The sequence below is a fragment of the Mytilus galloprovincialis genome, chromosome 13, assembly GCF_965363235.1.
Source record: "Mytilus galloprovincialis chromosome 13, xbMytGall1.hap1.1, whole genome shotgun sequence".
Lineage (NCBI taxonomy): Eukaryota > Metazoa > Mollusca > Bivalvia > Mytilida > Mytilidae > Mytilus > Mytilus galloprovincialis.
In genome coordinates, this window is record NC_134850.1 from 34,781,602 (window position 1) to 34,796,018 (window position 14,417).

Genomic DNA, 14,417 nt, shown 5'->3' on the forward strand with positions numbered 1-14,417 from the left:
GATATGATTGCTAATGAGACAACCATCCACCAAATTTCAAATGAGGATGAGTTTTAAGTAGTGAGCAACCAGTACAGCCTTTAACAATGAGTAAAATGCATACTGAATAGTAAGCTATATGTATAAAGGACTTACTTGATAAAAGTAATAGAGTTTTATCGAGAATAACAATGGCCAATTATCATGAATATCTTTGTAAAAAGTAATAATTTCAGTTACATTAGTTTTACATGAGAGACTTTGTAATTGATAATAGTATATGATAATGATTTTTTATCCATACTCAAAACACACATAGTTGAACATCATGAACATGTTGAATGATAAATAACCTCATAAACAACATAGAATATCAAACAATAAACTTGCTTTGTATCAAAATACTGTATACCATCATACTTCGGCCAGTACTATTCTTTTTTAGTCTATTATAGCGAATTTCACCGATAACAATTCTTGCAATTGTCTTATTTTCTTAGTATTTTTTTCTATAAAAGTAGATCCATGATGGACATATTCAAGACAATTTATATTCACATTATTTTTCGTCTCTAGAAAGTCATGAAAATTGGTTGGTTTTTAGTACTATAGTAAAGAACAGAATCAGACACTTCTAAACATTTAGTGTTCTATATAAACTGTGTCAATACATCACAAACATCAAAATGATAAAAGAATTGTAGTTTTATGTGTATACAGATTTTTTTAAAATAGAATAGAGAAAAAAAAACATTTTGATGATAAATGTGGCAGTATTTCAAACAGTCAAGAGCAATAATCATGATTCAAAAAATAAATTGATTTAATTGTGTTCAACAAATAAAAGACCTCATGTTTTATGTCATGACCATAACATGCTGCCATTTTTTCTTATATGTCGTAGAAAAAAATGCATTTTTACACACTTAGCAATATGCAGTACAAAATTTAAAAAAACATACTATCTTAAAATATCTAAAATTGGAATCATCCTAGGACTGAAGAAGACTCTTGTTCTTTGAACTGTCAATGGCTGGTCATATATACCATACTAGCAAATTTGTTGAATTCACAGAATTCAAGTTGAGAAAGCTCTGGTTTTGAGTAATTGTTTAAATCCTAAAAGTAGGTCACTATCAAGACATCTTTATTCCTTTCTTGGCACAGAATTCTTTAAATCTTGAATTCTCTAACTCTGTCATAACTTTATTCAATGCATAAATCTGAAAAATATACAGATGGAAACTTTATTAACAATGTTTTATCTTTTAGCCATGTGCATGAACAAGTTTTTTTATTTTATTTTGCACAATTTAAAATAATCTCAGAACATCTTCTAGTTGGTTATCTCCCATTTTTAACAAACCTTAGAACATTTGGATTATCTCCCATTATCAGTCTAGGGAACTCTATTTCAAATCAGTTATGATTTTTCTGTTAAAATTAAGGTAATGGAAAACAAAATGAAATGATCTAAAGTATTCTTGAATTTAAAATTTATACTATATGAAATTAAAGGATGTCAGCACTCAAAGTTGAAGATTTAACACGAATGCATCAACCACTCACATATAAAATGAGCAAATTACTATTCTAAAAATTGAAAGACAGAAAATACAAGTGTATTTTAAAGAGGAAAGGTCTGAAGAAGAAATCACATGCCACATAATGTATCATGTAGGTGCCTGCCCAAAGTCAGGAGCCTGTAATAAAGTTGTTGTTAGTTACTGTTCATCATTGTTTTTGTGTGTTTTGTATATAAATCGGGCAGTTGGTTTTCTATGAATAGATTAGGTATACATTTGTCATGTATAGATTTTGCTCACTGTTGAAGGCTGTACAGTGACCTAAAGTTGTTTAAAACTTCTAGTTATGTCACCCGATCGACAATGTCGGGTGACATATTGCTTTTCCTCTGTTTCTTTTTCTGTATTATTATTATTATTATACTTCCACCTAATTTTGTCCGCCAGCTTTCTCAGAGCCAAAAGTACCAATCTGAATGGTGGTGCACTATAACAAGGAACCCTGACTCCCCAGAGTCTGTGAAACTTTGGAACTAAAAAATGGCTGCCATCACCATGGAAACGGAAAAATGGTGAAAAAATATAATTTTGGAGTTCCTTGAATTGTTTGAGAATGCTTAACCTTAAAATCTTTAGATTTTAATACAATGTAGGTGCCCACTATATACTGCTTTGGGATGATTTTGGCAATCATTGGAACTGCTATGTTGCCATGGATACTACACCAAAAATTTCAAAAATATGAAAATACTCCAAATTTTTTGAAATTCTAGCATAACGATGAGCAACTTTGGTAGATGTGGAATTTGGCGTTGGAATTTCTAAAATGTCTGCCGTTTCCATGGAAACAATGCAAAAAGGTCAAAATGCTCCAAAAACTTCAGGGTTTGGTGAATAACTTTGGTATGCTTTAATTTAAAATCATAAAATTTTTATACAATATGGTTGTCCACTATATACAGGTTTTGAATGATTATGACAATCATTGGAACTACTCTGTTACCATGGATACAGGATCAAATATTTCAAAAATTTCAAAATGCTGCAAAATTGATGAAACTTAATATTATTGATAACTACCAAGTCTGGATGAGACTTTTGACTTTTGAATTTCCAAAATGGCCACCGTTGCCATGGAAACTGCAAAAAAGTCAAAATTCTCAAAATGCTTTGAACTTAATAAAACTTGATATTATTGTTAACTGACAAGTAATAATGAGGCTTTTGACTTTGAAATTTTCAAAATGGCTGCCGTTGCCATGGAAACGGCAGAAATGTGAAATACTTTTAAATGCTCAAAATATACTGAAAATTTACAGAAAGAGGAATAGCCATGCATATTTGTGCATTTACTGTTAAACAAGTTTGAAATGGCTGCCGCTTAGTGGCAATAGGGGGAAGGGTGACATCCGCTATTGCTTGCAATGGCAATTCTAGTTCATTTTGTTTCTGGTGGAAAATTGTCTCATTGGCAATTACACCACAGCTTCTTATTTTTTTATTAGTGACAGCAGTTGGTTCATTAATAGTTCCAATAGCTTTTATTTTACAGTGCAATGTCTAGGTTTGAAGAGGCATAGTTGTTCTTTTTACAAGGGTTAGCTATATACTGACAAATTTAATCATACACTGTATCTGCCACAAATTCAAAAACTTGATACTAACAATGAAAAATACCAATGATCTGGACTAAGAGTCATTATTAAAAATCATTTAAATTTCAAACTGTTGCATTTCTTAAACAGTTCTTGAAAGTTTTAGGAAAAAATGGTAAGAAATTTACTTAGTAAAAGAGATAAAACAGCAATACAAGTTTGTTGATGCTATGAATCTAGTTTGACATCGACAATTTGAAAAGGGGCATCAACTTTTCAATCATATCAAAATTGTGTGAAAAAATTTCTGGATCCTTGATCTGGACTGAATTTTTTTAAAACTGTCAATGTTACAATGTAAAATAACCTACCTATAAGATCTGTGCATCAAATCTTAAAAGATAAAGATAAAGTTAATCATTTTACCTGCAACCTCTGTTGTTGTTTTAAATCTTTTTCCATCAGTTTTTTGTTCTGCTTTTCTATTTTGTCTCTTTCAATCTGTTGTTTTTCCATTCTTTTTTGAGCTTCTTTCTCTAGCACCTGTAATTTAACTTTTACTGCTCTCTGAGACTGAAATTAAGAAATGAATGTCAGCCATAAAAAAAAGTTAAAAAAGGTCATAAAATTTAATAACAGTATTTAATGTAATAAGTATGAATACTGTGGATTCATTTATTTAGTGGTTTTCACAAACTGAAAGATCAAATGCATTCCTTAAGAAATTTGCATTTTGTTGAACATTTAAATTCGTTGTTTCCCTGTACCCACGAAATCTACAAAAATCTGTATCCAACGTATATTAATGGATCCACACTATAATTACTTTTGCACATACAATGTATTTATTTTCCCATTGAAAATGGAATACTAATGCTGATCCAGGATTTTTAAAAGGGGGTGGAGGGGGGGGGGGGGGGGGACCAATGCGAAGACAGCTTTCAGAGGTAAATTTGTTTATGTTTCTACATGTACATATACATCAGTTGGGTCTGGTGGAGTGTTGGCTCATTGACAATTATACCACATCTTTCCATTTATCGTATCATATCGAAAACTAACAGCTGACTTTAATGAGATGGATTTACATATTTTAATTCTTGGAGTTTCACTTTATTGTACTTACTCTGATATCAGTTAGACTAGGTATATATTCCACCTTCCTCATTTGTTCTGGAAACAGAAGAAATAAAATTAGAATTGTAGAACAGGTGACACTTGAGGATCCAGAACTTTTTATAGGGGGGAAGGGGGGCTCAAGTCATTCCCTATATAACCAACCAAACAAGTGGGGCACAGTAAATCACTACAAATCACAAGTATTTACTGTAAAAGTTGTGGAGTGATTTTTACTGAATCTCGGACTCCTAGTTTGTACTTCATCGTTTAATTTTGTTTATTAACAAACTGTCAGGTAATTTCAAAGATATGTGTACAAATGTATAGCATGTATAGTGAGAACTTTTTATTGAAAAGAAATTTAAGATTCTTTTCAATGTGGCTTAAGAAAAATCTGTTTGCAATGTATGCATTAATAATATATTTGACACTTTTTCTTTATAATTATCTTCATTGAAAAGAATCTTTTATTTCTTTTTAACACAAAAGATGTTAATTTCTTCATCAATAATTCAACAATTACATCAGCAAATATTGATCTAGATCTACAACATGTACATGTAGGTATTTGTATATACATGTATATACCAGTATATATTTATATATGTTTCTAAGTATAAACTTTATAAATAAAAAATATATACAGCTAACACTTACTACCATGGCCAACATTCTTCTTTCTTTTTGCCTTTGAGCTTTTTGTTTCAAAAAATATTGATGGCAATTTTACCCCTGGTCTTGCCATTATAATTCTGACACAAATAAATGATCCAATTATCCAAACATAACACCTTAAACTATCCAGGTAGCTCAGGTATGCATCTTAGTGATAAAAATAACTTTCCCATCTCATGTCTATATGTCTCTCAACGTCTTTTTCTCAACAAAGGTGAAATCAACATAAAACGTTTCTTTTCACTGAATTAACATAACAGGTATAGAAAAAAACCTGGTATAATTTTTAAATGTTTCACAAAGTACTATATCGTAAACTGTACTTGTAACTGGTATAATTATAGAACTATTATTGATTTTCATGGCTTGAAAGTTATTAGGAAATAAATCTTATTATCAGTTTATAATGTGAAAAGTGAAATGTAATTTACATGTTTAAGAAAAAGATTAAATAACTTTACTTAATCACGCAGGCTTTGCCTTGATCATCAGGATATTTTTATTATCTGGGAGCTTTCAATTTAAGTTTAATACAATTAATAGATTAGAATTTTTTTTAATAGTTATCCAATTTTAAAAAATCCACCAAAAACCACAAAAACTAACATCATGTACAATTACAAACTCATAAAACAATCTTTTATATATATACTGTAACAGTATCAGGAGTTTATAATTAGGGGCAACTGTGCACAATTTAATGTAAAACAAATAAAAAATTATATACATATAGTGCATGCAGCCAGCTGCTGGACACCCAAAATTTTAAAGATTTAAATTCTATCATAATATTATTTTGAATATTGTATTATTTTTTTACTATAAACTCATCTAGCCGATGCTGATCTAGGTAAAATATATACATGTACATGAACAAAATTTTGCCGAATGCAGTCATACATACATGTACATGTACAATGTACTTTCAATAAAATATAATTGACAACTCTTTCATTGGTGATTGCATTGAAAGTAAACATTGTCATGTGACTAAGCTTTAAAAAAGTTGCATGTTCATTTCAAATATAGCTTTAATTAGTACTGAAAGTTTTTAAAAACCACTCTTTAAAAAAGAATGTCTAATTATGGTTTTCAAATGAAAGGGTGGTTACCAAAGTAAATAAACTAATGACATATTTCTTTAGCTTAATCATGTTAATTACTTGAAGAATTATTATATTAATTAAATTCTGTTGTTCTTGACTCACGAATTAAGTCCAACTGATTGCATAATATACACAACTGATATATGTGATATATATATGTACATTGTGCCAGTTGACATGACTATGCCAATACATATGTCATCTAAAAATTTACTTGCAAGTACTTTACATTAGGTAAATGTAATGAAAAGACCTACAACGTGTACATAGTACATTATTATACATGTACATATACATGTACCTGACAAACAAAATTAAGCGGGTTATACATCATGTACATTTTGTATTTTGTTTTCTTAAAGACTGCTGTCTGCTAAAAACTCTGCTTATACTTATTGCTGGCAAAAAATTAAATAAAATTGAGAATGGAAACGAGAAATGTGTCTAGGAGACAACAACAAACATTTTTCTGACATATATCATGTATATGGCCAAGTACTAATTACATGCATGTATATATCAAAAATTTGTACATTACATGTATATGTCTGGCTTTTTTCGACAAAAGTCTAAATCTCGACAAAAAAGTGCTACCTGCTTTTGCCAATTAAACTATGTACTACATGTGTATATGTGAGCCAAAATTTGTTCCTGTGAAAAAAGTTCCAGTGGAACTAATTTCACAGGAAATATGTTCTGGGAGAACTTTTTTTGGTCTGTTTAAAACTAATATCACAAGAACTTATTTCACTTTTTTTTTTCATTTTAATATTGGAACAAAATTCATGGTACTGTGATTTTTGTTCCGGAACTTATTTCACACTTGGTTAAAAAATTAGTTCCAGAACAAATTTTATAGTGCTGGAACATATTTTCTGTGACATAAGTTCCGGTGGAACATATTTCCTATGAAATTTGTTCCGGTGGAACAAATGTCACGCCGGAACAAATTTTTTGTTACATATATACCCACATCTAATGATTAGGAGGACATGTACATTGTACACTATAGTTTAGGTTAACAATTTTGCCCACCCACCCGCCTGCAACCTGGTCTGTCTGCTAACCATAAATTCAATAACCAATTTTTACTTCAAAAATCTGATTCAAAATAAAAAAGGTGTTTCAAAAATAAAATAGGCTACACAACACACATTTGAGAAACTTGTGCAAAGTTAAATGTACATGTATCAATTGCAACAATGATGGTTGTGACAAAACTAAATTGGAATATATGTATACATGAACATGATATAACAGTCAGAGCTCAGACATAAACAAGTCGATTTCTGTTTTTGACTTAAAGAAGTCAAAACATGTATTTATTATAAAAATGTGTTTTCAATTTTAGACATATCTAAGTCACAAAATGACAGACTTGTTTAGGTCTATTTATGTTGATGAAAAAACTTAATTTGACTTGGTGGCTAAAGTACACCACCTATGACAGCAAAAACCTGTCTAATAGTTCACAAGGACTTGAGCTATCTATATTTAATTATCTTATTGAACATCCTTACTAAACACAGATGTTTTACCTCATTAAGTGTGGATCCAGGTGGTTGCATTGTAAGGTTAATTAACATTATCCCCGATTTTTTAGACTCTCATTCATATTTTTCTTTAGAAGACAAAGCATTGGCTTTCAATGTTGTCTTTATTTGATTTAGATGCATGACCTTTTTATAAATATGCGTGGGTCTTGAAGTTAACCAATTTTGGTAACTTATCGACTTGTAGGAGTCTATATTTGCAACTTTTTGATTCTGGTCAATCATTTCTTGCTTAACAATACTTATTGAAGTCATATTTTGTCTTGCATTAAAGGGAGACAAATCCTAAAACTCACAAATTTAGACCTCTATGAGTCAAAGGCAGATTCAGACTTATTTATGTCTGAGCTCTGACTGTATAACATGCATAATTATATTATAATACTTTTTGTACATGTTGTATGGTTTTTGAATTTAAGTTTCTTTAAAGATTTTTTTAAAAGTTTATGGTGTATGATGAAGGGTTAATGCTGTAATGGCTTTAATGTTGTAATCAAGAATGGTGTATTGGTAGAAGTGTATCAGGAAAGGTGTATGTTGTAAAAATTTGTAAGGGTTCCGCAGAACCCAGTGTCTCGCCTACTTTTGCTGTAACTCCCAGGCTCAACAAAAATGAGGAAAACAATCAATAAAAATATTCCTCTTGATACTATCTTTTGATTGTAAGAAGCTTCTGTCCAAGTTTGGTAAAAATTTCAGGATAGTTTATGAATCGAACAAATGTTTTAAAAACTTTAACTGCAGACTGTATGTAATGTTAACTGGAAGAAAAACTACCGGGGTAAGTCCATTTATAAGTAAAATACAGATACACAGGTACCAAATATTAACAAAATTTCCTTTCTAGATACTAGCTTTTGATCATAAACAAGCTTCTGTCCAAGTTTGGTACAAATTTAAAATAGTATAAGAAAGTTATTAAATTTTTTTTAAATTTAACCACAGTCTTGGCACAGAGTGAATGTGTTGTTTCCTGGCAGAAAACCTAAGTCCATTTAAAAGTATAATACTAAAAAAATGGATTTATTTTTTTACAAAATTTACTTCTGGATACTATCTTATGATCATAAACAAGCTTCTGTCCAAATTTGGTACAAACCCAGGATAGTTAAAGAAAGATATTAAAATTTTAAAAACTTTAACCACAGAGTGAATGTAATGTTTCCCTGCAGAAAAACTAAGTCCATTTATAAGTAAAAAACAGAAAAAGTGGAATTTTAATTTTGCAAACTTTACTTCTGGATACTAAATGTATCATAAACAAGCTTCTGTCCAAGTTTGGTAGAAATCCAGTATAGTTTAAGAAAATTATTAAATTTTCAAAAACTTTAACCACAGGGTGAATATTTGTGGACGCCGCCAACGATGACACCGACAGAATGTAGGATCGGTTAGTCTCGCTTTTTCGACTAAAGTCGAAGGCTTGACAAAAATGTAAGTGCAAGATGTTATTGTGTAGGGTTTACAGTGTATACATGTAGTTCATTGTGTAATTATGTATGAGACCACATAAAAAAATAAGTGTGTTTCCTAGCCGACGTTTTAGGCTTAGAAATAGCCAACCTTAAAGTTTTTTTGTCATTTTTCGATAAGCACTGTTTAAGTCAGAATTTCTCTCCCGATAGACTCAATGTAAAAAAAAATGTAAAATTAAAACAATTTCCTATCTTCTGGTACCTACATGTTCCCTATTTTTTTCAAAGATGTACATGTAATAGGAAACACACATATTATTTTATTTGGCCTGAATGTATATATACATGTACATGGTTTGAGAGGTTACAAGTTCAATCATTCAAAGAGCAGAAGAGCATGTTCCACTTTAACCTTACCTGGAGTAGGGGTGGCAGGCGGTGCACATGGAATTTCAACCCCACAGTCCTTCACTGTCCCTGAGTGTTTATCAGAAAGATAAATTTTAGTCACTTTGTTAGCACTATCAGACTGGTTTTGATTTTTAATCGCTGATCCTCCCATATGCATTGGGAGTTTATTTGTTGACGGGGAGAAGAAATTGTTTGTCTTTCTAGCAATTTCAGTCTGTGTAATTGATTTCACAAGTGAGCTATTTGTCACAAGAGGTAAAACAACAGTTTCTTTCGGAACATCAACAAGTTCTTTTTGTACAAGAGATTTTGATGTTGAGGCAGTATAAACTCTTTCGCTATACCTTCTCGGCACTTCAGATTTCGTATCTCTCCTATCTGGCTTATTATTATGAATAGTTACAGGTTTACATAAAGATATTTGCATAGCACCAAGACTTAATCCATTACCAATAGAGGGATCTCTTATATCATTTTGTTGTGGTTTTAATTTAATATCTGGTTTACCAGATGGTGTCTTTGCACCATTATTTTGTGGTGGTTGATAAAGTCGGTCTACAACATTTTGACCTTTACTTCTTCCAATCGCTGATCTCGACCTTTTTCTGCTTCTTCTACCTGTAGAAATATGAAGAAATAATTTTTTATAGCTGTATGTTTAGAAAATATTGGGATGATTTTATAAAATATATACAAAAAATGCGACAGTTGTCAGTATGATGATGTTCGCAATAATAAAATCTTGCTATGTTAATTTCAGTAGTGTTTTTTCCTGCATAAAATTTGTGCAAAAGCATTAATGAGTAGTTTTTTTAATTTGTTGGTCTGTGGATTTGCGATCCCATTTTTTTTTTTTTTGATGATCAGTTTAACTACATTTGTATCATGACAATGTTAAAAATACTTAAATTTTAAAATAGACAATCTAACTTTTGCACAGTTGATTTGTCTCGGACCCGAACAGCTCACTCATAAAAAAACAACTTGAGATTGGTTTATGATTTTCACAAAGCCTAATAGTAAGTGTTCATTGGTGTCATACAAACAAACAAACATGTATTTTTTTACCTAACAATTAAATTACCTTTTTTGCTTAAATGATTTTTCGACTCCTTTGAACCGGAGGAGTTATTATCTTTCACTTTATATTTACTGCCTTTAAGCTTCATACTATCTGGTAAACTTTCTGAATCTTCAATGATCTGATTTTCATTCTTTGAACTCCCAGCTGACCTGTTATATACTGCAGGTCTTGCATTAGCGGCTGACGTCAATAGGGTATTGTATGATGGCGAGGCAATATTTCTATAAGGGGACAATCTTGAAGCAGTTGATGGAGATTTTCCTATATGTACATCATCTTGACCTGAATCAGTGATTTTATGAAGAACCGAGGAATTAAATGTAATGCTTGTTATTGAATCAGCACCTCGAAGAATATCACCAAGTGTTGGTGTGTTATAATTTGCTTTGTATTGTTTTAATGGAATATCATAAGATTTTGTATTTCCATCATCGTGATTGAAAGTACCCATTGAGTCCCTTGGTGCATGGTTGAGCTTTAACACTGCAGGAACTGATGACAAAGCAGACATTATTGCTTAAAGCATTTCTTTTTGCCAACAACATGCTCCTAGCTTCATACGAAATAAAAATAATGTTAATTCTTAATTTTGGGGTGGTTTTCTAGCATTGATGGATATAGAGGTCCCTCGTTAAAATGATTTCAGAAGTTCTTCAAGCGTGTAAAGTAGTATTGTCCTTTCTACAGCAGCCATTACGCTTCCTTTACCGCCATAGCAACATCAAAATTTATCTAATGACCGATTAACTAAAATATTTCTTTATTTTTTTAAAGAAATAAAATTATATTATATAATAAGAAATATGTTTTTGTTATGTTAATTAAATATTTTTCAAAACATTGCATAACTTCCCTCCCAACAAAAATGTTTGAATTTTCTAAAATCAAATCTTTCACGTCCGTTTGTTCTTTAAATTAAAATTTATTTTTGGTTTTTGGTATCTGATAAATATACAAAATCTTTAGTAGGGATGTTCTTAGGGAGAAACTTTTAAAATTTATCTAAAGACCGAAGTACAAGTTATAAACAATATAAGTCTACAACTCAACTATATAGAGGATTATAGGTGTAATTGTAGCATTAAATAGTGTCCCCCATGAAATGATGTCCCATGGACAAAATTTCACAGATATAACCTATGAAATTTGGTCCAGGACATAATTTTATTATAAAATATTGTCCCCTTCTATGTAAAAGTGTCTCTTGACAAGAGATTCTATTAATATGACCTTCATTGGACATTTTTTCATAATGAAATCATGTCCATATTGCATAAAAGTCTTGCCTGACCTATAGTTGTTTTAAATGTTTGTGTCATTTTGGTCTTTTGTGGATAGTTGTTTCATTGGCAATCATACCACATCTTTTTTATATTGTCTAATACCAAAAAAAATATTTATCAAAAAATAATAAGACTAAATTGACTTTTGTTTTTAAATAAACAACAGGAATCTATGAACTGTTTTAACATCTTTGAATTACAAGTTTTAATGTTTTCTCTTGTGTTTTTTTGTCAACATGTATATAATACATTTCATTGCTTTTAATTTGAAACTGCTTTACCTTCCTTCTAAATGATCTTCTATCATTATTTTCAAACTCTGGAGGGTATTGATCATGCATCACACAGAAAGTCGTATAGCTGTTTATATTCACCACTTTCCATTTTTGTTTACATCTGTGTTGTCTTTATTTAAATTTCAATTATGATTTAACTAATTGATTAAAACATTTCAATGATTGCTAAATTATTTCCCTTCTTTAGGGACAGAAAAAAATAGCTACACTATGAAATATTGTCTTTTGTGACATATTTTTATAAAACATCCATGAAATTATGTGCAAGTACTAGGGACAATTTTTCACTTAGGGGGACACGATTTTATAGTTAACAAATGTGATATTCTGTCCCATGAACAAAATTTCACAGATGAACTGTGAAATAATGTTCTAGAGGGCACAATTTCATGGGACACTTTTTGGGCTTACATAATGAGGCTTGTTTAGGGGCGGGGGGGTATCAATATCCCATATCCCATTAAGTTTTTATCCCAATATCCCGTATCCCTATAATGTTTACCCCTAATATCCCAATAAATATTTTTTACAAATATCCCATATCCCTAAAACTATCAGTTTGAAATATCCCAAAAAATCATTATAAATTCATTCCCAAGCCCATTTTTTCCTCATCAGCACAACTTCAACAGTTTTGACTGGGAAAACAAACTGTGTTAAAGGAAATTTACAGTGCATACTTCCAGTGTTAAGATGAAATGTTCCATCTTAGAGCCTTGTATAACAATCTCTTTTTATGTGATCTTAAACGATAAATTTAGTGTAAGGGGTCTAATTTCAGACTTTTTTTTTTTAATTGTTCAAACCGTGATGCATATGACTGTAAAATTTCATTTTGATAGCATTCTTCTTTCATTGATAAGAAACTTCATCCTTCACGTTAACCTATGATCACCTATGTTGGAAAGAACAGAAGGACTCAACCCTGTCTCTTGTCCGAGATTGCTCTGACATCCAACGACTGTTTTGCCCGACAAGCTGAGACTGTGGGACGTCAGAGCACGGTCCATATCAAAAAGTGGAGACCTCTGCAGATCCTCGCCACGTAAAAAATAAGTTGTAAAACACTAGAAAATATCCTGTAATCATATAAAGCATCAAAACAAATACAAACATTGACAACAATAAGGCTTAACACATCAGATGGATACATCCAACAAAAATCTATGATAATTTCAAGAAAAATAATCAATGCATATGAGCATATAATATAAAAAAAAGATGTGGTATAATTGCCAATGAGACAACTCTTCACAAGAGACCATGTGACACAGGAATTAACAACTATAGGTCACCGTACGACCTTCAACGATGAGCAAAGCTGATACCGCATAGTAAGCTATATAAGGTCCTGAAATGACAAATGTAGAACTATTCAAACGAGAAAACCAACGGCCTAATTTATGCATAATTAATGAAGAAAAAAAAACAAATATGTAACACAGCAACAAACGACAACCACTGAATTAAAGACTCCTGACTTTGGACAGGCACATACACACAGAATGTGGCGAGGTTAAACATGTTAGCGGGATCCCAACCCTCCCCTTAGCCTGGGACAGTGGTATAACAGTACAACATAAGAACGAACTATACAAATCAGTTGAAAAAGGTTTAACTCATCTGATGGATACAAATAGAAATACATCTAACAAAAACACAGAGTGGACGTGACCGAGTACTTGTACATCCCAACAACAAAACGACACTAAGTACAGATCTGAGAGTACTCGCAGTTACTGACAGCTAGTTCAAAGTCAATTACAACTAAGAAAAAAGTAATGCATCTGAGACTAAATTATCAATCATTACACATCCAGCATCCAATGGCACGGTAAACAACATCTCCGTAAAAATGAGGATGTCTTATCCCGTTTTAAATAAGTTTTCTACAGGTAGAACCAAACTTCAAAACCAAATGTTTACATCTACGGAAGAATTTAGTAAAGATTTTAAGTGATTTGTGGTAACGAAATCCCTGACTTAATAATTTACCAGTAATACATAGATTTCGTTCATTAAAATCCAAAACGTTACAACAGACACGGGCATAGCGGAGGAGTTGTGATATACAAACACCGTAAGATGGTGCCAAAGGAACATCACCATCCAAAAAAGGAAAATTAACAATAAGGAATGAAGTATGGAAAGTAAAATTATTAATACATATGAGCATATAAATATTGAAAATAGATCAATACTTTTCGCTTGGGTTTGGATAACTTTTAAATAAAACGACCATAAACTCAATTAAAATCAACAAAGCACTAAAATGACCTTAATATTAAACTATTTTGGGCAATTTTATCAAGTGAGATGTAAATATTTCTGTTAAATTCAATTATTTTTTTTCATGTTAAAAATTCAATATCCTT

At 31.1% G+C, this 14,417-nt stretch overlaps 1 protein-coding gene across 2 annotated transcripts; it reads right to left on the bottom strand.

Annotated features, from left to right (window-relative positions):
• Positions 1 to 428: 428 nt before the first annotated feature.
• LOC143057717 (uncharacterized) lies at positions 429 to 11,191 on the bottom strand. 2 transcript variants are annotated; one of them, XM_076231086.1, is made up of 5 exons: positions 10,464 to 11,191; positions 9,386 to 9,997; positions 4,227 to 4,273; positions 3,527 to 3,673; positions 429 to 1,202 (listed from the first exon to the last, which is right to left on the bottom strand). In XM_076231086.1, exons 1-5 carry the CDS (start codon positions 10,972 to 10,974, stop codon positions 1,116 to 1,118), a joined length of 1,404 nt encoding a protein of 467 aa, XP_076087201.1. In that variant the 5' UTR covers positions 10,975 to 11,191; the 3' UTR covers positions 429 to 1,115. The 2 variants fall into 2 exon arrangements, with proteins under 2 accessions (XP_076087201.1, XP_076087202.1); XM_076231087.1 differs by lacking the exons at positions 9,386 to 9,997; positions 10,464 to 11,191 and adding an exon at positions 4,877 to 5,195.
• Positions 11,192 to 14,417: the final 3,226 nt, after the last annotated feature.